General features: G+C 45.2%; 1 protein-coding gene across 5 annotated transcripts; it reads right to left on the minus strand.

Moving 5' to 3' along the window:
• Positions 1–339: 339 nt before the first annotated feature.
• On the minus strand, positions 340–24844 carry bptf (bromodomain PHD finger transcription factor). 5 transcript variants are annotated; one of them, XM_076752644.1, is made up of 32 exons: positions 24095–24844; positions 22045–22867; positions 20089–20312; positions 18430–18600; positions 17982–18152; positions 16046–16246; positions 15837–15922; positions 15168–15520; positions 14750–14881; positions 14385–14514; positions 13688–13823; positions 13291–13575; positions 11644–13198; positions 11385–11509; positions 11034–11162; positions 10718–10868; positions 10479–10602; positions 10112–10352; positions 9396–9563; positions 8844–8980; positions 8634–8745; positions 8275–8516; positions 7187–8174; positions 5565–7066; positions 5390–5472; positions 4989–5214; positions 4332–4837; positions 4030–4206; positions 3393–3585; positions 2864–2948; positions 2494–2680; positions 340–1189 (listed from the first exon to the last, which is right to left on the minus strand). In XM_076752644.1, exons 1-32 carry the CDS (start codon positions 24600–24602, stop codon positions 1150–1152), a joined length of 10191 nt encoding a protein of 3396 aa, XP_076608759.1. In that variant the 5' UTR covers positions 24603–24844; the 3' UTR covers positions 340–1149. The 5 variants fall into 5 exon arrangements, with proteins under 5 accessions (XP_076608759.1, XP_076608757.1, XP_076608761.1 ...); XM_076752642.1 differs by having other exon boundaries at positions 17982–18155; XM_076752645.1 differs by lacking the exon at positions 340–1189 and adding an exon at positions 1933–2076 and having other exon boundaries at positions 17982–18155.
• Positions 24845–26621: the final 1777 nt, after the last annotated feature.

The following is a 26621-nucleotide window of genomic DNA, read 5'->3' on the forward strand; positions in this document are numbered from 1 at the left end:
GAATCCATGGTTTTATTTGTATTTGATGATACTAGTAACAGAACATTTGTTGAGCAGCACTCTTATCGGATAGAGAAAAAGGAAGTTTCAGACGTGTTTAAGTTAATATTCAAGGGTTTTATGCGTTCTTGCAGTCCTAAAAAGACTGACACACATTAAATGTTCTGTCAATTCTTTTATTCTAATTAATTCTGTTCTATACTGTCCCTGCTATGTGACACCATTGCTTCCATGTGATCATTTGTCTTATACTACAATGTGTTGAATGTTTAATGTTAAGATGTCAGCAAAACACTCCCACGTGGCACCGTCTGCCACAAAAACACACATGGAAGGAAATCAGTCTTTTCCATTTTATTAAGTTCCATATACATCAATATTTCTTCAGATGTAATACAAAAAAAGAAAAAGAAATTCAGTCAAAATCTGACAAATTTTTACAAACAGGGCAGGAACCTTCAAATACACGGTTTCATCCTTCTCAGTCAGTCACTACTGCAGAGCAATTATTTTACAATAGCTTATTACCGTACTTTCAGTAGGTTATAGAAGTTTAACCAAGCAGACTACTGATGTCCAGATATTTAGTACAACGGTCTTTCATGCCACTTCAGACTAAACAATGAGTGGAAATGGGAGGGAAAAAAGTTGCTCCACTGTGATATCTGAATTTAGACACAAAACTGTTGATATGCTCAGTAAAACTCAGCCATTGCATGTCAGTATTCAATTTCCTATTCCTCATTGGACATGATGACCACAAGGATGGCCTGAGGGGTATTCAACAAGGAAAAAAATAAGACTGAAATAAAAAAAAATAATAATAATAATAAAGAACATGGAAATATGAGAGCTCCTTTAGAGTCTTTTCTCCGAGGTAAACTTTCTTCTGAAATGCCTCAGTTGTTCACACTCCTCAGTACAGTCCCACTGATGAAGACCAGGTCCAAAAAGGTCCCTTATAGCTCAAATGGGCAGAGGGCCGCTCTGCCTGAACGGTTCTGTGAACGCAGCAGTGCTGCTTGCGTCAACAGTCAGAGGAGCAGATCCCAAACATTGGATGAGGCAGAGGAGTCTGTCACAGAGTTACAGTTCAGAAAAGCCATATTCCTGGCAAGTGCATTTTGTCTGAGCAATGTGCGATGCTTTCTAAGAGGCTGAAGAACACTGTAGCTTGTTGTTATGAGACCTACAGAACGTGGAGAGAAGGGAAAGTTGAGAGCCCTTCGCATTTTTGTTCACTGTTGTGACATCTTGACAGACAGACACAGAGGATGCAAAGGGGTCAGCGGAGGAGCCTGCAGCCATGCTGGTGTAATTTACAGGGAATGCATTCATTACTGAAGCAAATCTTCCACAACTACAAACTGAGGTTACTTTGTGAAGTGAGGAACAGAGTAAGGTCCAGTTCCCCTTTCTCTATAGTACATTTTAGTTTGATAAAATAATACTATCTAAAATGACTGGTTTCATAATTATTTAAAACATTCAAATACAGAGTCAGACATATCTTACAACCACTGCACATGATAAAAAGTATGTACATTCAAGACAGCCACCTTTAATAACCAGTTAAATCAAACTCATAGGGACACAACAGACAAAACTTCTCATAAATATCTCTCTATAATAAAATATGCAGCTTTATATATATATATATTTATATATATATATTTTATACATTATCGAGCCCAACTCAGATGTATGACAGAAAATAAACGCATTTAAAATTCCACTGAAAATATCCAAGCTATGGTGATGATAGCTAGAAAAGGCCTGATTCGGGGAAGTGATGAGAAGAAAGCATGTCCCTCAATTACATGATGAATTCATGTCAACATGGCTGCCAATTTGTGACTAAACTTAATATTAGAATGGTTACCAAAAATGTTGAACTGGTGACATTTCTACGAAAGCACATTTGGTGTTTGTGTGTGTTCTTGCTGTGTTTTTTTTTTTTTTTTCTTAAGTCATCAATATTTTTGCTGTTCGGGAAATACAAAGTTCCCATGTCATTATTACTAGCGACCCCAGCATCCAGTCCATCCAGACTGGCCCACTTAAGAATTTGACAATCTGTAAGAAAGAAGAAAATGGGATGGCATAAATCAAAGGCATGCAGCAAAGGTGAACAGACACAAATGCAAGATGACACATGGTACAGATGTAACACAGATCTGTTAAGACATTGGACGTAATGTCTTAAACTTTGTCAGCTCTGTTGGTTTTAGTGCGGCCAAGCAACCCGTCGAAGCATTTGACAGTTAAAGCCAACGCTAGTCTACACGCAAAGCATGTCCTACTGCTATGTAACACTTACTACACATGCCGGTGGTATAAACCAAAGCAAAAAAAGTGAATGACAGGCATAAATTAAGAACTAATGAAACTGACACAGCAGCCAGAGTCACAGCACACGAACAGAAACATGGAAAAGGAAAGAGAAACTTGGGAACCTTGAGAGTGTGCAGGAGAAGGAGGGCCTAACCTTACCTGCTCGCTTTGAAACCTTTCAGCTTCTGTACAAAGAAGGCTTCGAGCACTTCCGCACACTGAAAGAAGGGCGTGTCGTTGGGGTTGTAATAGCGGCAGTTGTCAAAGATTTTGGTCACGTCGGCTACAAACTCTGTGAGCTTGTGGTAATGTCGCTTTTGCAAACGCGTTTCCATTGTGGAAAAGTCTGCGAGGGACAGAGAGATTTGTGGGATGCATTTCATACAAGACATCATGACAGACACAGTGTGCAGAGCGTAACGTCAGCTTAGGGAAATTCATTACTAAAACTCTCCCCTGTGGGAGGCACACTGGACACTTTTCAGGGTCGAAGAAAAAGTCATTAACAATAACCATAATTTGTTCTTACCCATTGGCTCCTTGATTACGCGATAATAATCAGGTGCGTCATGGGGATCCACGGGTTCAAGGAAAGGCCATGCCATTTTGTGAGACTGTCGAAATAACAAAAAAAGATTATAGTTTTTAAAATGAGTACCAAAAATACCAAAACCAAGAAACTCTAAATTATTTGCTAAATTTCTCGCAATTTGCCAAAGAAGATTAAAAAAAGGTGGATATGTCTTCAAAATAAATCTTCATGTCGATGATGTATTATTCTTGTCAGACCCAAGCCATTCAATATCATATGGTCTTAGATTCATTAAAGAATGTGCTAACTCTTCTCAGTAATAAACTGCAGTAAGAGTGAAGCGATTCCCTTAAATTGGTTAATCACATTATCTTTTTCAGTTGATCCATAAACACATTTCCACCACAATGGTTTAATGAGTTAGTCAGTATAACGACATGTTTTGTATTTTGACTTCATCTAGATTCATATTTAATGTTATTTTTTTAAGTGCAGACCGTCTGACACGCATACTGTAGGTACATACCTGTAATGAGCGTAATATTCTTTTCAACCCCTCATAGTCTTTGTCAGTGAGTGGTGTGAGGACTGTCATGGCATCTTCTGTTGACTGACACTGTGGGCAGACGTACACATCGATGTGATTGGCCTCACTCTGCAGGATGCCCACACAGCGCCCGTGGTACCAGTTCTGGCAGCGGTCGCAGCCTATGTAAAACCTGTGGGTGACAATTGGACACATCGTGGTGAGCACACCAGAAAGGTTCCTCATGTGGCAGAAAGATGAGGGAAAGACTAGCTGGGTTTTTGTCCAAAAGCAATTTCAAGAAAATGTGAATGAACATCGTTTCCATCCACCGCCGACATATGATGTCTGTTTCATGTACAATGTGAGGAAGGTTAAATCAGATCTGCATGGAGCAATGAGGTGTTTACATCTTCCATTAACGTATGTACGAACTCAAGCAAACACAAAAACCTTTCGGGGAAATTGAGAAAGCTTTTCAAATTTGACTGTTTCCATCAGCCTTTTCTGATGTAATACTTCAGAATGTACAGAAAGTATGTTGACTGAAAGACGTCGCAGCAGCTTTCATACTACAGCACCGCCAATGTTTACGCTTGATGCTGATGACAGTTGTGCGATTCATAAGAAGCCATACTGTGATTCGTCATAGGGTGTCCGGCAGATGCAGTATAACTCCTCATTGCTTCCTCCCTCCTGGCCACGTTTGCAGTCATTACACACAAAGTCCTCCAGCTTCTTGGCCTCTTTCTCCGTGATGCCAACACACGCACCGTGGAACCAGTTGGAGCACAGGTCGCACCCTATGTAAAACCTGAGAGAAACACATCATTTTCATTGTTGTCTGTCGTAACAATGGCTCTATTGAGCGTGCATCAGGTGTGCATTGCAGCGTTGAAATGTAAGCGCACATAGCTGAGTTGTTTTTTCAGAGCTTACTTTGATTCATCGTAGGGTGTTTTGCAGATACAGTACAATTTGCTGTCCTTCTTGTGATCCTTTGAGGTAGAAGAGAGCTTCTTCTTCTTCTTGTGTTTTGACAAGCTGGAATCTCTTTCCTTGTCTCTGTCCCTGTCTCTGTCCTTGTCCCTGTCCCGATGTCTGTCCCGTGCTCTGTCTTTCTCCCTGTCTTTCTCCCCGTCTTTCTCTTTATCTCGGTCTCTATGTCTGTCTCTGTCTTTATCCCTGTCCCGTTTCTTGTCCTTGTCGTGATGCCTGTCTCTATCTCTGTTTCTGTCTTTGTCTCGCTCCTCTTCCCTCTTGCGCTTATGGGATGAGGAAGGTGAGGGCACTGTGTGGGCACTGTGAGAGGAATGTGTAGAGTGAGATGGATGGGAGGAGTGGGAAGCGGCCGCCTTGACAGTTGCTGCAGCAGCCTGGGTGATAGCAGCTCTTGCTTTCTCCTTTTCTTTCTGTAGCCTGGCTATGTCCCGCCTCAGCTCCTCCTGAGAAGGAGAAAAGACATGCAGTGTAACGTACAGTGCCCCTGCTTAATACATTTTAACCTCCTCTCTAAATTTCAGTATGATTCCTGGATATCTTGATATCTCATATACTCTACGTAACCATCATGGTGGAGGTAGACTGGGTGCTAACCTGTACTTGCAGCTGCAGCTCCTTGTCCAGCAGGGCCCTCTTCTTCAGGATCTCAGCCTTCAGCTGTTCTTTGTGCTTGTACAGCAGTGCAGTCAGCTTGGTGGCATTCTGTTTGGAGCGTTTCTGCTCCACCACCTCCTCCTTCTTTCTCTTCTTAGCTGCCTGCTTCTCGTCCTTCTCAATCTTGTCCAGGATGAACTTCATCACCTGGTTGCAAACAATCATTCTGAAAACGGACAACAGGGCGTTAAGAGTCATTCTGGGAAATTCGGTAAATGTTTATATCAGGACAGATGGACAACAAGAGTGGAGGGAAATGCAGCGAATGAAATGAACATCAACAGGATCAATTAACATCTGTCATAGGGCTCTGCAATTCTGTGACTTATTAAGACCCAAACCTCTGGTTTTCCTCTCGCTCAGCTGCAGCCAGCGTCTTCTTCTGTTTCAGCTGTTCTGCTGTAGCATTCTGCTTCACTACCACCTGACAGAAGAAAAGAAACCTCTCTGTTAATATTGACAGTATCTAGATGCTGTTAAGAAATGAATCATTGCCAATTGTTCATTGAGACACACCTGTTTTTGGATGCCATCCCCAGGGCTAACAGCCTGCAGGTTCTGCTCTTTCTGTTCCCTTTTAGTCTCGTGATGTTTCTTCTTCTTTGGTTTTTGTTGTTGTTGTTGTAGTTGTTGTTGCTGCTGCTGATGTTGTTGTTGTTGTTGTTGCTGCTGCTGCTGTTGCTGCTGCTGTTGTTGTTGCTGCTGTTGCTGCTGCTGCTGCTGTTGCATCCTTTGGAGCTGCTCCTGGACACTTGCTGGAGCCTGAATGGTCACCATGTTCTGGATCTGGTGAGCCTGAATTTGTCCTCCTGTCTGCTGGATCTGAATAGGCAGCTGTAACTTAATCTGCTGGGGAACTGTGCCACCCTGCTGCTGTGCCTGTGCCTGGATCTGGGCTTGGATCTGGGCAGCAACATGAGGTGGCAGAGCTGAAAGTAGCTGAACTGGCTGCTGGAGGCCTGGAACTGTGATGAGCTGATGTCTGATTGGAGACTGGACCTGAAGCTGAGGCTGTGCCTGAACTTGAGTTTGGTTCTGAGGCTGGAACTGGACTTGGAGCTTAGCTTGGACTTGGGGTTGGGTTTGGACCTGAAGCTGTTGCTGGACCTGCTGCGGTGACTGCACTTGAAACTGGGGCTGGGTTTGGGCCTGTGACTGAGTGTGGACCTGCGGTTGCTGCGGGGCCTGTGGCTGCGCCTGAATCTGGCCCTGTTGTTGGAACTGGACCTGAACCTGGGGATGGAGTTGGGTTTGGATCTGGGGCTGTAGCTGAGTTTGGGCCTGAGACTGAACCTGGGGTTGAGGTTGGACTTGAGGCTGTTGCTGAGCCTGGGGTTGGGTTTGGGCTTGTGTTTGAAATGGAACTTGTACCTGGGGGTGGTACTGAGGTTGGACCCTTGACTGAAGTTGGGCCTGAACCTGGGGCAAGTTTTGGTTTTGGGACTGAAACTGCACCTGAGGTTGACTTTGAACAAGGGGCTGTACTTGAGCTTGGGGTGGCTGCTGAGTTTGTGACTGAAACTGAACTCTAACCTGGGGGTGATTTTGGGCTTGTGCTTGGAGATGCGCCTGAGCCTGAATGTGTGGCATCTGTTGGACTTGGCCATAGGGCTGGACTTGAACCTGTGCACAGATTGGGGCTTGACGTTGGGGTTGAAGTTGAGTATGGGTTTGGGGCTGGAGCTGAGGCTGCGCAGGTCTCACAGTAGTAACAACAGAAGAGACTGGTAATCCCTTCATATGAACCTGCACTGCTGAGACCGGGATTTGAGACACTTGCTGCATGGATACAACAGTAGGATGCTGGACTTGTACTTGAGATTGAGGAAGAGCTGCTTGAGGCGGAGGGGTAATGGGTGAGTGTGTGGAGACTGATACAGGGGCAGAGGAGGGTACAGTGGCCAAGGCAGATGACTGAATGGGAGCTGCAGCCAGTTGAGCTGGCTGAACTGGAGTCTGAGCTTGAGATGAGGCTGGAGTCCAGACCTGGGGCTGCACTGCCCTCTGCTCCGTCAGAGCTACAGCAGGAGGGAGACATATAGAGAAGCAATGTATTAAAAAAGTCAACAACTGTATGTAGACAAATGACTTAAACAGGATGGTGCTGACGTGTATGGGAATTGCAGTGGGTTCTTTACCTGGCACTGAAGGTGTTGTTGAGGTGGCTGTGACTGGTGTGACGACAGCACTGGCCACAGCAGCATGAAGGGGAACGGGAGCCGTGGCTTGGATTTGGGTTAGAGCTTTGGCTGGGGATGGGACAGCAATTTGGGTGGACACAACAGCTATGACAGGAGCAGAGACCGGAGCAAGAGCAGGGGTTGGAACTTGGACGGGTGAGGGAAGAGAAGCAGAAACAGGCATCTGAGCTGAATTAGAGGAGCCTGAGACAGGGGCTAAAGCAGGGGCAGGAGCAGGAGCATGCATCTGGATAGGGGCTGAGGTCAAGGCTGGGACAGGGCTGAAGGCATGTGTCTGGAGCTGGGATTGAGGTACAACTTGTCCTGGGACAGGTAGCGACACTGCAGTTTGTACAGGTAATGAGCCTGGGGTGAGGGTGGAGACTGCATTTTGTGGTGGGGTAAGCACAGGTCTCGCCACTTGTGGTTGTGCGGGGACAGAGGCTGGTGTGGACGATAAAACCTGTGTTGACGCCTGAGTTGGCAGGGCAGGCACAGGAGTGGATATCTGAGATTGTGCAGGGACTGACAATGGCGTAGCAGCTGAAACTTGGGTTTGCACATGGACTGAGGCTGGGGTGGGGGCCAAACGTGGCATTTGTGGCGCTGGGGCTGCAACATGTGCTGGGGCAGGTACAGGGGCAGCCATTTGGGTTTGGGCTTGGGCCGAGGGAGTTGTCTGGACTTGGGTCAGACCTTGGGTTTGAGGGGTCTGAGCTATGACAGGCTTTGTAGGGGTACCAGTAGTGGGTGGTGAAGCTGAAGCTGACGAGGATGGGGGCATAGGAGTGAAGAGGAAGCGCTGGACCTGGCCATTGGGCATGGCTGCCTGCATTAGCTGTTGACCAGGACCAGGTATGACTGTTACACCCTGTGGGATGATTTGCAACTGTCCCTGGGTCTGGCCCTGACCCTGGATCACCACTGTCAGACCTGGGTTTCCACCCTGTAGAGTTGTAGACAAGAGTGGATTCAATATGAGAAAAAGAAATCATTCTGTGTATCAGTGAGGAGGAAAAGACAATTGAAAAAAATGTGTGACTCACCTGAGCACCCTGTGTTAGCTGCATGAGCTGTGCCATAGTGAGTTTAACTTGACCCTGCTGTGGTCTGCTGGCCTGGGAGGAAGCTACAGGTGACTGCCCAGGTGCTGCGGTGGCTGCATGAGGTGGTGGTGCGGCACCCGCGGCTCTTTGAGCTGCAGTGGGGTGCACAGGTGTAGAACCGGGCACAGCTGTGGATGCAGGCTGGCCACGGCCCATCTGGGTCATAGCCTGCTGAGGTTGGCCTGACAGGGATGAAATAGGGGTAAGATATTTGTTTATTTCTATCATCTAGTGTGTTATTCGTTTTTATTTATACAACACTCATTTGCAATCTGAAAATGATCAGTTGGACAGAACACCTTGCTGAGCTGCCGCTGGACCTCTGACCATTGCTGTGCCCACAGAGGTAGACAGGGTAGATGACTGGCTCATCGTCGTGCCAGGCGGCGTTTGGCCTCCTGCTGTGATAGCCTAGAACATAAAACCAAGGGTAAAATCATCAGCTATCATGCTTAACATTCTCCCTTCCTTACAGCAAAAACTGAAAAGGGTAGAGAAAGACAGAAGACCTGTTGTTGGGTAGTTGAGGCAGAGGTGGTGGCTCTGAGGTTGATGTTGCCTGTTGTAGGATGTAGTGTGCTGTATGTCCGAAGGTTTGCAGGGGGCCCAGAGGGGAATATGCCCAGGACTTTCTGCTGAACTACACCTGTTGATAAGAACAATTATGTAAGGAAAAAAAGCAAACAAGCCTAGTATACAAGCCGTAAAACACATCAGGGATGTACAGAATTGAGAGGCATGCACTACGTGTGGTGGGAAGATCTTTGGAATATCTTATTTGCTAAAAATTTAAAGCATCTCTAAAGCGGCTGAAAAAAGTTCAGTTCACGGGATAAAAAACAGTAGTTTATAAAAAGAAAAAACAACAACTTTTAGCCATAGAAACTCTTCCATCTAATGTAAAAATAAAAATAAAAATAAAAGAAACACTGGTGGCATCATCCTCTCTCAGCGCCAGTACTCATCACAGGCAGATTTTGCCTCTCACATGACACTCTTCCATCCATTCTGGCAAGTTAAAACCCAAACCAGTGGAAATGGATGACACGCGTGCTGCCTACCTCCTTGCGTGGTGGGCATGTTGAGTGTGACAATCTTGCTGTTTGCGGGCAGCGGGAGTTTGGCGGCGAGGACTTGGCCAGCCACAGTCACTGGGCTGCCAGCGATCTGGAAGGTTTGCTCTGAGGTGGTGATGCTGCTAGCCATGGTGGCCACCGAGCCAGTGGGGGCTGCAAGACACACCATGCCACCTGCAGTCACGCATACCCATAAGGGCCACCACGACAGCCAGTCTACGGCTGCGGCGTCCACTGGACCACAGGGCTGATAGCTTTAAAATTTGGGATTATTGCTTTGCCATGTTTTTATATTCTGAAGATACACGGGCTCTCCTGTAGCCCTTCAGCATATAAAGAACTCAAAAAAATTGAAAATCTAGTTTTAACAGGGTTGTAAGTGGACACCACGAGCCACAAAGTCATTTGGCAAGCCAATCAAATTTACCAATGTAGAAAACGGACACACAAAAAAGAACAGTTGTGAAGTCATGCCAATGATTGACTGACTACAAACTGATGGGAGTCAAACGATGATTTCAAAAAGAGGAAAAATGAAAAAATAAAAAGGGAAAACCATAAAAAGGTGTCTTGTGACAAAGATCTTTGTCTGCCTGTCTAAGAATATGATGGATGAGAAGGCATACAACTCCAGACCATTCAATGTGGGTGTGTATGTTCAGGTGGGCTGAAGATGATTCAAATCCTCCTCGTCTTCTTACCTGAGCTGTTGTTGGGTTGACCCTGTTTGACCCAGGAAGCAAAAGACTGCTGGAAGTTTTTGTCTTGCTGGAAGGAAACTGGAGAGCCCAGTTTGGAGGCCAGGACCATCTTGGTTCCAGATGTGACCTGGCCTGTCCTCTGGCCCATGGACGCTGGGGTGAGGGGAGTGCTGGCTGAGGTGGTGGTAGATGTTGTAGAAGTAGTGGCAGTAGTACTCAGTCTCTGCTGCTCCAGACGTTTCTAAAACAAAAATTGAAGAACATTTTAGAGTTTGTTGACCTCCAAGCATAGAAAAAGTGATAAAACCTGTGTGTGTGTGTGTGTGTGTGTGTGTGTGTGTGTGTGTGCAGTGTACAGTGTTCCCACCTGCTGGGCAGCCAGTCTGGCCTGTTTCAGCTGATTCTCCAAATGGGCCTTGACATCCTCTGCTGTTTTCAGAGTGGTGCAGGTCTTGGAGGAATCCAGACCCTGTGACTTCTCCCTCTCTGCTCTGTAGTACCAAGGAAAACGGTGACAATCTGGTCAATCAGTGCTCTATCAGAAGGATTCAGTGTTCCCCAAAACGATCACGTTAGGCCAGATGAAGCTTGCTGCGTGTTTCTCACCTTTCTGCAAAGGCCCTGATCTCCCACAGCTCCAGGTCCTCTTCAGCCACCCACGTCTCCACAGCAATAGGCCCAGTCAGCTTAGCTGGCTCCTGTTTCTTGGGCCTCAAGGCGCTTGATCGCAGTCCTTTCCTTTGTGGAGTGGGGGTTTCTACCCAAAGGAGAAGATTCATTCATTATCCTTGCAAAATATCAAAACTCTTCCATCAATGGATCATAAGCATTCATCAAATTTATTGTTTTTGTTTATTATTATTATTATTATTTAATCTTCTTTAAATCCTACATTGTTTGTGAAAAAATGTTTAGCTCTTACCTTTGGGAGTATCTCTGTTTCCAAGGGGACAGATGATCTTCCTGATGCAGTATTCAGAGCGGATGCCGTAAGGTCCCACATCTCTTCGTTTTATAATCTCTGTTGTAATGACATCTGTGTCCGTAGTTTCTGTGGTGAATGTGGAACATATTAGCACGATCATTTAAAACTCTAAATAGTCAAATTACTACAAGCACTGGAAGGTGGAAACACCGGTGTCTTGCTGGCAGAAGCAGAAGACATAATATGCAACAGAAACTAATGTAAAATGGCTTCCTCAAAGGCACACAGAGAAGATGTCTGAACGAGGTGAAAAATCAGGTGAAGAGAAAGTCTGCAACAGTTCCTCACCTTTCCGAGTAGTTCCTACAGTAGCAGAGGGCTTGACAGCCATGTCGTCCCACCTCAGGCAGGCCCACAGCAGCCTTAGCATTAGGCTAACCCCTGCCAGCGACCTCACAGTCTGGAGACGGTACCTGAATTGGACACAATCATAATATCAATCATATTAATCTGAATATTGTTTAAGATAATTAAAACAACATTTTCCAAGCCAGTTCTTAATGTCATTTTTAATTATCCCAAACAAAGATCTCAGTGTGTTACCAACCTCCATGTGATCCCAAAGGTGGGCCGAGGTGAAGGGTAGGGCCATATATCAGGGGCGGGCTTGGCGTTGTAGTTGAAGATGGGCACCTCTCTGATGCTTGCTCTCCTCGCGAGCCTCTTCAGGTCATCATTTGGCAAGATGAAGATACTCTTCTTGCTGCTCTTGGTGACAAACTTGCGGTAGGACGGCAGGGCTGTCCCTGAACGTGCCTTCTTGGATTTGGAGAACCTAAGAAGACTGACTCGGTCTCTGGTGGAATACTCTTTACTAATGGTCATGGAGCTGGTTGTTGAACCAGAAGTTGCTGTCTTGGCGTCAGAGACTGAAACTTTGGTCTTCTGAGGGACAACTGCCCTGGAGCTGAGCGGGGTGGTGGTGGTGGTAACAGGGGAGACTGCGCTGCTTGCTGCTTGAGACGTTACATCAGACTGCAGTGCATTTTGAGAGCCATCGGTGGTGGTCTTCAAACCTTCGCTACTACTGTTACTGTCAGTATTATTACTATTCAGGCAAGAAGGGCTTGAGGATGGAAGCTTAGTGGGTACTGTCGCCTCACTGTCGACAGCAACATCCTCACTCTTATTGAGAGAGTCTCTTTTCTCTGCCACATGGTTCTCTAATTTGGGGACTTTAAGGGGAGGTGGATGACAAACATTGGACACATCGTTTTGCGAGAGGTTTCCATTCATCAGAGACTTGACAAGCTCTTTCTGAGGCTCTTTAACGTCACTTTGGACTCTGGCTGGGTCTGAGTTCATGTTTGAGTCTCCAGGGGCGGCAACCCCAGCTTTCCCATTCACCTGCACTGGACTGGTCTTGCTTTGGTCGACCTCCATGCTCTCTGTGTCGCTCTGTCCACTGCTTTGTTCCATTTCCTCATACCCACGTTTCTTAGTGCTCTTTCCCACTCGAGCCACCTCTGGCTTCTGGGTTTTTTCTTTGCTGTCTGTTGATTCTGATATACAGTTGTTTTTACTGTTGAGCTCAGTGCCTGCTAAGGGTTCTCCATTCACTTCTTTGTGAGCTAAGGCCTCCCCGCCGTTCCCCTGCACAGCGTTTACCTCCGTTTGTTTGCTGTGGTTTGGCGCTGTGGTGTCTGATTTGATGTCTAAGTTGTCTGCCTTTATCTCTGTCTGCTCCTGTTCAAAGTTAAGCTTTTTAACCACATGGTCTTTCACTTGAAGGCTCTCCTCCTTCTCTTCTTTTACACACACAGCAGGCTGCTCTTTGCCTGGTGTGGTTCCTTCAATCTTAACACTGGACGTAGGCTTTGTGGCAGCCATTTTTGACAACAGAGCTGCCTGTCTCATCCGTTCTAGCCTCTGCTTCTCCTCTAAGGTGAACTGCTTTACCCGGCGCTCCAAAAGCCCATCCAGTTTGGAGGGCTTCACCTTCTTCTTATAAGCTGTCCGCAGCTGGAAGCCTTCGCTGACGTTCACAACATCGTAGTAGGGCTTTGATGCAGTGCTCTCCTCCTTCTTGGGTTGTTCAACTTTCTGGATTGGTTCTTCTGTCAGAGGTTGCATAGACGGCGATGAAGGGCCTTCAGCTTTATCTACAACAAAGAGTCACAAATGTCAATGGATGATGGAAATATAAATATCCATTCACAAACAGCATCAAGCAAAATCCAATGGTAAACTTTACCGTTCTCGTCTGTTGAAGCTGCAGTTTCTGAGCAGTCAACCTCCATTTTTTCAAGTTCTCTGTTCTCTTCATTTGTTCCCGGTTGCTCCTCTATGGGTTTTTCTTCATCTTCAGAGGTCTGAGGTTTGCTGTCATCTTCTGATGAAGCGCTCTGACATGACGTAGTGATGGATGTTTGTTTACTGTCCTCGTCCACTGTGTTTTGACTAGTCGGCTTCTCAGTTTCCATCAACTTTTTCTGCTTATTTGTGCAAGCTGCTGCTTTTTCCTTGCTCATTTTAGCTGCTATGAGGGGGAAGAAACAAAAATTAGAACATGAGGCAAAAGCACCAGCAGCAGGAGAATGAGGAAATCATGATTGAAATGATTGAGGAAATCATGGCAATTTAACCCTTACCCTCCAATATTTTGCGATAGTTTACATTTGTGTTCCCTGGTAGCCTTGGGACAAACCGTGGCACACGAGTCTTACTGACCCAGATCCAGCCACCGTACCCTGTCACTCTGTACTCCTCCCCCTTCTGCTTCCACACCTTGATAGGAAGACACACAAGTGAGCCACAAAATAATGACGCATTCACATGAAGAACCAAAGTAATTTCAAAGAACATTTATACGCACTAAAACTGAGAAAACTGTAAAGCAGTCTTCAAGACATTAAACTTCTGGAACAATATTACGAACTAAATCCCACACAATGTGTGGCAATATCAACACGGTACCAATATAACACTGCTTTGTGATTCCCCACCAGGAGGACTTGTACTCAGGGGGTGCCCCCTGGGGATTTTTAAAATTATTATGATTGAGACACATGATTATGGTTATGTTAATGATCTGAATACCACAGAGAGTGAAAACTAGTTCTCAAACAGAAGTCTAAACAGTTTCAGCCCACTTTCAGTAAAGACTTGAAAGTGGGCTACATGGTTGAAAGGTCTAGCTTCTGGCAGTAACAGACGTACTAATGCAAACCTGACCTCACCAAACTATAACTGTAACGATTTTACATGAACATGAACACGCAAATGAAGGGTGTGAAAAGAAAAGGTTAGGCTGTGGTCTATGGTCACAGGAGGGGCTGGATTTTTTACCTGGTGCTTGATGGGGATCGTGTACTTCACCCATGTGGCCTGTTGCAGCGTCTCCTCATCCTCCAGTTTTTTCTCGCGCTTTTTCACCTTCTCTTTCTCCTCCCGTTCCATGGAGGTCATGCGATGTAGCCTGAAGCAATAAAGCACAGTACATAACCAAGATGAAAGGTGCACAGGCAGGATTGAAATAGAAAAGTTATTATTGACTCTGCAGCTTGATTCATCAACAAGTGCACACCAAACAGGCTGAAGGTATCACTGGTGTCATGGATGCAGTGAGTCTTTTGGAAAGCACACTACATGGTTGTGTGTGTAGCCAGCAGATGTTTGACTGCCATACAGTTCATGTGTCTTGTTTGCTTTACCTTGTGTGTCCAAGAGAATCTTTCCACACAGGCAGCATGACCACTGGTTTGATGGCACACTCCAGTATGGCCAAGGCCAAAGCAAATTCCCTGGCCTTGCTGCACATCTGCACTGCCTTGTTCCAGTTGGTCCTAGAAAGACCAGAGACAAACGGTATAAAATCAACAGTTACAACCCACTGCATATTTGAAAGTCATACAGCAAGTAAAAATTGATGATCACATCTAGCAAGAACCAAAATTAATTATTCTTGTATCCTTAAAGGAGTGCTTGAGAAATAAACTGATTTGCTTTATTTCAAATTACAAACTTGAAATAAATGTATAAATAGCCTGGAATTTATTAAAAGTTTGTATCAGTCACCAGCTCAAGGGGTGCTGTGGCGTATCAGTCTGTGAGACTACAGCGTAGTCGTACCTGTGCGATGCCCAGTTAGGGTGCATAAAAGGTCCAGGGACATTAGTCTCCAACTGGATGATGGTGAGACGCAGGGTGGAGACGGTCAGGCTCCGCGAACCGTAGATGGAGCCGTTCCATTTGAACTCCGACGCGGTGGTCAGGCTGAACTTGTGGGAGAGGTGGCGTCTCTTGTCGTGATCCTCGCGGTGCTGATGCTTGTTTAGGGCCAGGACATTGGTGCTGTACTGGTTGTGGTAGACCCTGTATTTCCCCTCCTGACCCAGTTTGAACAAATTGTTCAAATTCACTGTCAGGTCTCTCTTTAAGAAGCTGAGACGCGAAGCTTCACCGTCAGAGCGAACAGGAGACGACTGAAACATGAGAGGAACATTACATTCAACTCACCTATTAGTCACAAAAAAGCTGTTTTTTTAAGTACATACATGTGTGAAAATGTCTCTCCAAGACCTTTTTTTCAATTTAATCAATATTTAAGCCTTTTCAATGCAGTGTTTATATTAACGTAAAGAACTTTGCCTAAAAAAACCCAAACAGAATCCTAGACCCCATGGATGTATGGACAATGTAATCAGTGCTCTCTCTTTCGTTCTTTGAACTGTAGAATTACACAATGTTTTTGTTGTATACACACACACACACACACACACACACACACACACGTCTCACCTCTTTGCTGCCTCTGGGTGTTTGGTTATTTGATTCCCGTCCTGCTGCTCTCCCTCTGTCACTCTTGACCCTTTCATTGTACTCATCTGTCATTCAGAAAGCAGATGACACTATCAGTGCACCAACAAACAGAGACAAGTTACTGCAACTGACCTGATCAAAAAGTCTCTGTCAGTGTCTACTTTTTGAGCACCTCACTCATTTTTTACCTGTCCCATCCTGGCTGGTGAAAGAGGACTGAGAGGACCGATCAGCCAGGTCAGGCTGCTCCGGTTTCCTGAGGCTTCCACATCCAGAAACCTGGCTACTGACACTACTCGCCTGTGGCTGAGAAGACTGCTGCTGAGGCACATCTTGGGTTTGTGCCTGCGACTCGTCACAGTGCTTGTCTTCACTGGTAGACTCCTCATCTGAAAAATATATGTAATGAAAGACTGAGCACAGACATAAAAGCACCTATTAGAGATGCAAGGAATGAACCTGAATGGCAATAATATCAGGCAACGTGCTTTAAACAAAGACGGTAGCTGGGTAAACACAATTACAACAATACTGACGATTCAACCTCTGCAATTAGGAAATTTTCAGTATAGCTTGGTCAGACCATATTCAATGGTTTTTAAGGCTGAAATTTGCATATGACCAACACACTGTTCAAGAGGAATCTTTAAAACCAAACCCATCGTGGACAGGACAGAGTACACAAATCCAAAACAAGCTGCACACTTGCTGCAAAGCCAAATTAAGACAGCAGCTCTGCCTTTGAGCTGTTAGGGGAGAGGGTCCTGAATATATATGTGGCTCTTTGTTGACGAGGTAGCAGGTGGGACTTCCAGGCAGAGAGCCTTTTGTCTGAGCAACAGGAACCCACACAAATGCCCATAAATTGGAATGAGAATAAGGAGCTGGTTGTGACAGACGTGGCGTGCTAACTGCTGCCAGGGACGCTGTCTAGTGCTGTGCCAAAAGCATGCTTTTCAAGACCGTGAGCACAGGACACAACACAGAACCAAGACAAGAAATGAATGCACCAAAAATAAAATGGAACATTTAGCTGCCACAGCAGGCACTGAATGCAACGGCTTTCGTCTCATGCTCAGAGTGGGTCAAGACAAGACGAACGGCAGGAAACGGCCTGCAACAGGTCTCTCAGGAAAATATCTTCTCAATATCTAATTGGATGTTTTCTGAAGATAATGAAGAGATGTTGTCAAAAGGGAATTTGAAAAGGATTGAGCTAATTATGGTCCAATGCTGCACGAGTGGTGAGAGCTGCAATGTTTTGGTCGAGCTACTCAAAGACAGGAGGACTTGAGTGTCCACAGCTGTTTTCTCTGCAATGTTATTTATGTCCAGGTGGAAGCAGAGAGACAAACAAAGCCGTTGTTCAGAGTGTGTGCGATCCATGGGGAATATGTAATATAACATAGTCAGAGACACAGCATGCTGTTTGAAGCCATGTAAACTAAAAGGGGAAAAGAAAAGTGCTCCATTAACACGGCAGCGAGCAAACACAATGAGCAGAAACTGTGGAAACAAAAGCAAACTGAAACCAGGCACGGTGTTTGTGACTAGCATCGCAACATACGATGCTAAAACCCCATGGGAACGGCCACATTGGTCTGTCAGGCAGAATTTCGGAGAGATATCTAAAAGCTTGCAGACATGGCAGAGGTATATGAAGCAAAACTACATTCAAAGCACTGGAACACGTACAGTCACCTCCATAGTATGTTCGTTAGGTTTGCCAGGGATGGCATACACTGAGTTCATTAGAATTTATACAAAAACAAACACTGCCATGTCTCCTCAAGCCCTATTCGCAAAAAAATTACCTGTCCTTCGAAAATGACCTTAAACCGCATTTACTTTTCAGTCTCTGACTGAACAACTGTAGGCCACACTATAACACCACAAATGTACAGACTGAAAAGAAATCAGCGTAGCCACCCTTGCACTCCATGAGGCAAACACGCAGGGCGAACAGAGCAGGATACAGTTAGTGACAACCAGCAGAGGCAAGCAGACAGATGAAGATGGATGTGCGGCCCAGCTGCAGGATATGAAGTGGAGGGATGAGCTGAACGGGGAGAGGTGCTGCAGACAGCTGGACACGGGAGCATACGCGAGTCAGTCTCCGAGTACCTGCCCGTTCCTGCTCTGCCAACGGAGGGGACTCTCCGCTCTCCTGGCTCCTGGGGAGAGCAGCCTGCGCTTCCTTGTTTGGTTCAAGGGACTCCGTTTTAGGTGTGGCTGCGTCCTGGGTGGCCGAGTCTGGGTTAGGACAGCTCTCCTCTGCAGCGGGGGGAACCGCGGCTGCTGCGGTATGACATGAATACACACACAGGGTGGAACGGCACCAGCGGAGTCATGACATTGTTATCAGCAAGTCAAGTAGAAATAAAGGTCTCGCTAGTGCTGCAGAGACATCGCTGACACAGTTCCACCATGCAACATAAGAACAGCATGTCACTTTGCGCATGTGGGAAAACTACGCCTGCTGTTACCAGTGCTACTGGGTCTCGTGTTTAGGAGAAATGGAGTGAAAGAGAGAATTAGAAGAGAGAATACTGGATATAAAGTTCTCGCTCACCTTGTGAACTAGCATCCTCCTTCGGCTCCGCGTCTTTGTGCTCTCGGCTGTCGAGCTGCGAGGTGAGCTGGTCCTCCGCCGTCTTCACAGAGTCTGTTTCTGCTTCCTGCTTGGTGTCCCCTACTTGCCTTTTTTCTTGCTGCAAGACCTTCATACGCTCCATGATTACATCTACAAACAAAAGGAACATTTTTATTTATCTTTCAAAATAAAAAGCCGGTGATGACATTATCCATCCATGAAGGACTTTTTGCTCTAATTTTGTTAAAATACTATAAAAATACAGTCAATACGGCATCATACTAATCAGTTCTCCGGGCAAAAAGTACAATAACATTCCTCATTCCTTGTGTTTCCACATGAAGATCATTTGCTCCAGATCAAGAAATTAGAGCTGTAACTAACAATTGTTTTCATTGTTATTTAATCTGTCTATTATTTTCTTCAATAATTGTTAATCCTTTTGAGAAATGTCTATTATAATTTACCAGCGGCCATGGTGATGTCTTCAAAGTGTTTGTTTTATTTGACCATCAGTCCAAAACCCACACAGATCAGTTAACCATCACATATGATTAAAAATCAGCAAATCCTCGCGTGAGAAGCTTTTTTTGGTATGTTGGATTGCAAAATGACTGAAGTGATTAGCGATGATCAGCTGCTGCTTGTTTCAGCTCTACGACAAATATTTGAAAGAAGCATCATAACCAGGGAAGAGGAGCAAACACATGCATTATAACACAGAAATATAACACAGTGTGAACTATCTAGAGTCGACAAATCAGTGAACTCAGCAATAAAAAAAAAAAGAAAAAGAAAAAAAGCTCTTCCCATCCACACAGATCCAAGAAAGGGCAGATTGTCTTTCCTCAGACGGCCAAAATCTCCTGAGAACCATGTTTCATAAGTGCAGTTTTCACTGGGACTGAAACTGTTGTGTCCCAACAAGCTTAAAAGGAAGAAACACGCTGCTGCAGCAGCAGCAGCACTGGGCTTTTAACGGATGAAATATACCAGCAACACTCATAAATCTATTATGACGGTAAAAACAAACAAACAAACAAAGATGCTTTCTTCCATTTTGGGCTGCAGAACACCTCTACTAACCTCTAGTTTTGACAGAACGCCAAAGGCAAATCCCCAGTAAGACATAGTGTCCCACTGTCTTTGCGCACTGAAATCAGACAGTCTAGCGACAAACGCGGGGAAACCGTTTCGTACGTCACCTGTCACACTGAAACGGAAACCGCTGGCATAAGAGTCAAAAGTCTTCTAACCACTCCATGTCCTTGGAGGAAGGTGGAGGGAGAAAAACAGTTGCTTGCTGTTGAGCGAGTGTGAAGCAGGAAGAAAAGGCAGCACCTCACATTTCTCATGTCAACTGTCATCAGAGCAGAGAGCTGCTGCCTGAGGGGAGGAACTGTTACCTGAAGCTGAGACATACGCTGTGACCTGAGTGCGACCCTGCAGGACGCAAACGCACACGTTTACTTCACAGCTTGAGTCCCATGTTAATTGGTGGATCAGTAATTTCCCCGTGTTACTTTCAAACGCTGCTGACATGAACGTCCTACCCACAAACACCACAATGAGATCAGACTACAGCAAGGTTCAAAAGTCTTTCTATTTTGGGGAACGAAGACAACATGACATCCGTACCGTTGACAGCGGTGAGGTAGGCTTTATTGTTTCCTCTGGCTTTGCTGGTAAGGTCCTCTGTGATGTCCATGTGAGCTTGCACTTCCTCCTTCATCTCCTCCAGGGTGGCGTGGAGGTCCATCTCCCAGTACACCTTATCCAGGCACTCCATGAGCTCCTCCAGCTGCATCTTGGTGCTGTAGTACCAGATCTTCTTCTTCTTCTCGTGCTCCCCGTCTTCCTCGCTGGGGTAGAGAGCAAAATAGGTTCTTAGATAGTTAAGCACATTACTTTCTCTATCACTTCACTGCAAGGAATCGTTACAATATGATAATTATGACGCTAATTTCTTAATTCACTGAGTCACATTGCGCAGTGAAATACCATCACTGGTATCAGGCTAATACCTCAGAGATTTTTGAGAGTTTTAACTATCATTTAAAAAAATGATCCTCTGTTCTTTGGGTTGGATGAAATAGAACGCATTCTGTTGAGATATGTGCATAAAAAGGCATACTAGAATTCAAATGAAATAGCGAGCCCATTCACAGAAAATGAGCCATTTGTGAAGAAAGATAATGAGCTTTGAGTGTCAAGGGCAGGTTAAACTGTGACTCTATGAGACTGCTCATCTAAACATTAACATTCTGCTTCGGCTCCAGCATCAAGTGCCTTTTTTTTTTTTTGTCACATGCTGACAGTAAGATAAAGTCAACCTTTTATTTGTTAAGTCTGCGCTCAAACAGATCATACTGGAGGTTTGGGGTGGGGGTGAGTGGGCGGTCAGGAAAAGCATCAGTGCCAGTACAAAGACAGGGCTTGGATTGCATGTCTCCTCTATAATCTCTAGTCAAACAAATGTTGTCATGTAATTCATGGAGGTATGTTTGAAGCATGTTTTCCCAGTAACTTTCTAGTTTCCCTCAGCAGCTGCTTCAAATTTTAGCGTGGAGCAGCAGACAAACACAACGCAGAGACGCGGCGACCTTTTAGGAAACTGTACTCAACTGGCTGCAGCTTTGTTTGTTTGTTTTTAGGCTAAATTTGAGGCCAGTGTTTGTCATTACTGAGGGTAAATGTGCATTTGTTTACGGGTCACTACAAACATAACTCAGCTCAGCACTGCAAATCTTTACTCTGCTTGAGGTATATAAACATATTAAATGTATGAGTCATACTACAACTTGCAGGCTACCTTTATCAAATAGATCTACCTGTAATGGCTAGAAACTTCCTCTAAGGCTGGAAATCAAAATGACTATATTGATAATATCATTGTATATCATGATGTCCACGTCCATGACCTCGATGACTGAGAAGCTTCACAAACATCAGCAGAATTTAGTAAAATAACATGATGATTATCACAACATGACTCTGCTGGAAGTTGATATGTAGCATTGTTAACATTTGAATGGCTGTAACATGTCACCAAATTATCAGCTGGACACTACTGTATCAAAGTAGGCGATGCTTTTTTCTTCTCCCTTTCTGTTTAGATTGTATCTGTTAATAACATTTGCATGTTGATATGAGTTGACAGTTGATATGTGATGTATTATGCTGTCTGAGTGACTACACCTCTTCTTTGCTACAATGGACAGATCTCAACGTGTTTTCACATGGTTAAAAGAAAAATGTATCAAATATTTCTGGTTTGTTTCATTTGTGATGCTAACTTAATGTGCATTCAGTTTTTTAAATATATTTTTTGGCCCTTTCTGCTTCATTTGGATTGTGACAAGTGGAGAGAGAGACAGGAAAGTCAGGGTGATGACATGCAGCAAAGGGCCCGGGTTGAGTTCAGAACTGAAGACGGGCCGCTGTGCTAAGAACTCGACCTTAAGACGTGGTCCGCGCTCCACCATGTGAGCTACTGGGGCGCCCCGCTGTAATCTGTTTCAGGAAATAAAACCACTGGCACAGAATGAAAGGAAAATCTAGTGGAACATAAAGGCAGTGAAGGTCCTAACTTACACAATAATCCTTCTATTTAGGAACCAGTATTTCCTCTGGTGGCGGTCATATCCAACGGGCTCCTGACGGATGTAGGGCCTGTTTTTCTGCGCCTCTGTCACGCAGTCTGTGACACCAGGCACCTTGTGTGCCACGCAAATCTCACACTGCCACTCGTCCTCTGGAACCTCCTCCAGTGGCGGCTTCACACACTCCAGGTGGTAGACCGCTGAGCAGGTCTCACAGCACAGCAGGTCACCCAGGCGGTGACACACGCGGCAGTGGTCGTCATACTGCATGCTGCCGTCAGACATCAGCTCCTCACGGGCGATGTTGGTGGTGAGAAACTGGTCCACCAAAAACTGTAGCACCTTGATCTTACTTCCAAGCGGACCATAGGGATACTCATCCACCTCCTGATAGGGCAGGACGTGATGGTACTCTCGGTCGCTCTCACAGTACGCCCGCAACACCTCGGGCCACGTCATACCGTCGATAAAGTACAGAGTGGAGTTGACGCTGTCCTTGAGGTCAGCGGGGCCAAAGGTAGTGTTGGAGGAGTCCTCCTCACGCAGGATGGCCTTCAAAAGGGAAATATGGGTCTCGGCTATTAAAGTGCACTGTTCCTGGCCTACCAGTGCCGCGCAGAAGTCCTCAAAGCGGAAGGGGGAGAGACGCAGCACGGTGCTGAAGTTCCGGAGCACCTCGTAGATGGAGATGGCATTGAGCAGCTCCTCGTTAGGCACCAGGAGGTCCTCGGAGGTGTCAGGAAGCACAAGAGGAGGAATCTCCTTCTCCTCCAGAATGGGAGTGCGGGGCCGTGGAGCACGCACCTTTTTCTTCCCTGTAGGATACACAAATGATATCAGTAGACAATAATTACATAGATATGTTAAATATGGACTAAGAGCAGAGGAAAAAACGTCTAAAAATGTTTTTGTATGGTTGTATGAAAGGACAGAGTCACACTTTTGAAACGGTCACACTGTCTGTATTGAGACACATCCAGCTCTTCTACAGGTCAGTATAACAACAAGCATCTCTTGTACACCAATACTCAAACATTCATCAGGATATGTAGTACTTGACTGAGAAATATCGTTGTAATTCATACTATTTTCAAACCTCCATGTACAGTTAGCTTAGCAGAACCATTCAAATATATAAATATACATATTATACCCCAAAATGTGAACAGTCTAACTTGTGAGGTCTGGTTTCAAACGGGTAGCGAACTTGTGAGTGCGCCACTTTGACTGAGCCGGCTCAACACATGGCTAGCGTCATTAGCTCCATGGAGCTGCCTCGTCCTCCTGCATGTAGGAAAACATTAGCTATCCATTTGGATAATCGCGTAAAAGTTTGTCGGGCCACACAGTGTAACCCCTCTTTATTGGTTCTGCACCGTGACAAACATTAGCTGCCCCTTTGTGACGAGTTTCGGGGTGATACATAGTCGTGTCCAATAAGTTGAAAGCTGGGAAAGTGATAGAATTGAGGGGCATGCTAATCAAGCTAAGTTAGTTAGCTAGCACTTATCTTTCTTTTTATCAAATCCTGAAGTCAGTCGTAGTACAAGTTCCTATGTAGAAAAAAGTGTGTCGACGGTGTACAAATCCATAAATTACTATTATTTAACACCAACACACTTCAGGATGACAGTTGGCAGCATGAGCTAATTTCACGTGCTAACATTAGCACGCTAAGTTAGCAGCGAAGTTATGGACTTGAATGCAACTAAACAATATTTCGACTTCGAGGCATTCGCAATCATTCTTAAAATATGTGTGAATCATTTGAACGGCGTGACTTGAGATGTTTTGACAGACGATGGTGGCAGCGGGGTTAGCTAATGATACGGCTACCGATTCAATCCACCTGCAGTAGCATTAATGACTGCGGCCTGGGTCCATACAGTGTGCATTCTCCATTTTGAACAATAACCTTACTGCTTCCTGCACTGTTGAAAAAACAATCATCAGCAGCATCTAAAGCATTTCAGGGTGTATTTCTAAACCCTGCAGTGTGCGATGAGACACGGTACCATCGCTTGATCATAGTGTTTATTTACCCGGAGTGCTGGCGTGTGTGCTCTGACTCCGAAAGCTACTCTCTGTACAGTAGCTGGCATCATCCTCCTCCTCCTCGTCCAGCACATCATCTTCGAGGCAATCAGAGTCCTCTTTGAGGGCCTCATCTTCCTCCGACTGAGGTTCCTCCTCAATAAACTCGTCCTCCTCCGACCTCAAACTGACAGCATCGTCCTCCTCCTCGCTCTCGTGGTCGTCGTACACCACTGTTTTGGACGCAGCCGTCCGCCTTCCTCCACGACCCCCTCTGCCTCCTCTGCCACCGCCGCCACCTCTACCTCGTCCCCTGCCTCTTGTTGACGTGACGGATCCCCCTTTCCTCTTTCTACCCGACTTGGTGGTCTCCCTTGTGGGGCTCTCGACGTCCTCATCCCCGCTGTCTCTCAACCTGGGCTTCAGATTCCTCCTGGGTCGCAAGCCCCGGGCCGTAGCTGGAGACGGCTCCTCGGCTTGTAGCGGTTTGGGCGGCCTGCCCCTCTTCCCTCTCATGATAAGCGAAAGCTGTTATTTTACTATGCCAATTTTTGCGTTTATTTAGCGGACACTGGAACGACTGAAGACAGCACCCCTGCAAAGCTGGACCGTAGGGGATTCAGACGGCGCAGTACCCCCGAGAAGCCCTATGTTTTCGGGTGTGAAAGCTCAAAATGTTAGCCCGGCGTCCCGTTCTGGTTCGCCTAGAGCCGCCATTTTTCTTCTTCTCTGCCTCTCTGGCTGAACAAACAGCAGGCTCGCACTGGAGGAGTCACGTGGTGACAAGGCTTCCAGCTCAGTGGCAACAATGACCGACATGACTATTACTTCCAATTACTTTCATATTCACAGGAGTTCATAGCTGCTGCTTAGGGGATATAGATGGGAACGAACACTAACGTAGGTAACGCAACACGGACAGGATAAAACACTGAGGCTATATTCGGTTAAAATGTCAAGATTAGCCGTTAAATTGCCAGGTAGTTGCCCTCATAGCCTTGCAGGTGGGGAATGTGCGGGAGGTTAATTTACAATCAAAATGAATGGAGCATTTCTGGAGATTATCGTTTTAGATATATGGATACATTAGCATGCAACACATCCAAAAGGTCGCGTAAAGTATAACTAGCTATTGATGAGTTGATGCATCGTATGTTATCAGTTTATCATACGTTTTGCATGCAAAATTCTACAAAGTGCAGCTGTCAGTGACGTGACGACGTAATTACTTCCCTGTACAGAATCAAATCTAACAAACGCAAGCACTCACAACTGCCGCGTGTGTTGATATTAATTTAGACAGAATGGAGGTGGTTGATTTACTAAATTTATTAGCACAAAAATTAATCAGTCACAGTATCTATTTGATACTATAATAAAGATATAGGGTTATAGTTAGTTGAGTTCTTTTTTCCTCCGCAACAACATTGCAACCAGTACAGTTATCATGACTATACGGTTGGTACTGACATATCTGTATTTAAATATCAATATTCATTGATTTCATTAATTTTATCAGTCAGAGGAGTTCACGCATAAATTGTGGTCATGTGACCATATGTGTATGTGTTGTCGTGGCCGTACCCTCCAGCGAAAGGACAGCTTAACAAGTTCCTAACAAGGTCCTAACAGTTCCTAACAGTTCCTAACAGTTCCTAACAAGGTCCTAACAGTTCCTAACAGTTCCTAACAAAGTCCTAACAGTTCCTAACACAGCTCAAGACGTTCCGAACAAGTGGGGCAAAAGAGCCAATCAGATTCTGAGACCTCCTGTCTTGGCGGACAAGTCCCTGATTGGTGAGTGACTGTTGCCATGCAACACTTCCCTGTTGCCGCACGAAGCTCGCTGCTGATTGGATGGCTACGGTGACGTCGGCTTCATTCAAAATTTTTATTCTGAGGTAACGCAATTTACCGGCAGGTTGTATGGTCTACAACACCAAAAGTAAGTAAAAAATGTTAACATATACATGTGTTAAAGTGTCTTCTCAAATGCTATTTGTGTGTGTGAATATGCAAATAGTCCGAACGTGTGCGGATTCAGCCGTATGTTTGAGAGCTAATCTAAAGTTACATAGACTTTAGCCCGCTACAGCGTCTTTCCCCGTTACATAGAGCTAACCGATCGGTAAATCAATCATTATTTTATTGACGGCTATTTTAATGGTTGATAATCCTCGGTATAGACATACATTAAATCGTTTTGTGGTAGGGTAAAGTGAGACGGGTCCGATTGTTTATTAATGTGTTTGTTTGTGCCGACGTAATGTTGTTGTCTCAGATAAGTCAAGTCAACTTTATTTATACCCAATGCTTTCGTGTCGGTCAGCTTAAACTATGTGTTGTGTCGGTGACATGACATGGAAACTGTTACTGTTATACCGTGATTCCCCTGCCATTATATAATTATATATATTATATATATCTTTTGAGTGGTCTTAATCGCGTGATGTCAGCAAAACCCGCTAGGCTATATGATAAAACAAATTCGTGAAATGACTGTTTGTAGCCTACTATATCTATGGTATGTCATGG

Source organism: Chaetodon auriga, chromosome 16, assembly GCF_051107435.1.
Source record: "Chaetodon auriga isolate fChaAug3 chromosome 16, fChaAug3.hap1, whole genome shotgun sequence".
Taxonomy (NCBI): domain Eukaryota; kingdom Metazoa; phylum Chordata; class Actinopteri; order Chaetodontiformes; family Chaetodontidae; genus Chaetodon; species Chaetodon auriga.

Bases quoted from the DNA above. Each gene is read 5' to 3' on its own strand.
- bptf (XM_076752642.1), bottom strand. From the start codon at position 24,602: ATGAGAGGGAAGAGGGGCAGGCCGCCCAAACCGCTACAAGCCGAGGAG. The intron at 11,163-11,384 runs GTGAGGAACTGT...CATTCACCACAG, and splicing joins TGTAGGAACTACTCGGAAAG to AAACTACGGACACAGATGTC. The intron at 1,190-2,493 runs GTAAGGTTAGGC...CACGTTCTGTAG, and splicing joins AAAGGTTTCAAAGCGAGCAG to GTCTCATAACAACAAGCTAC.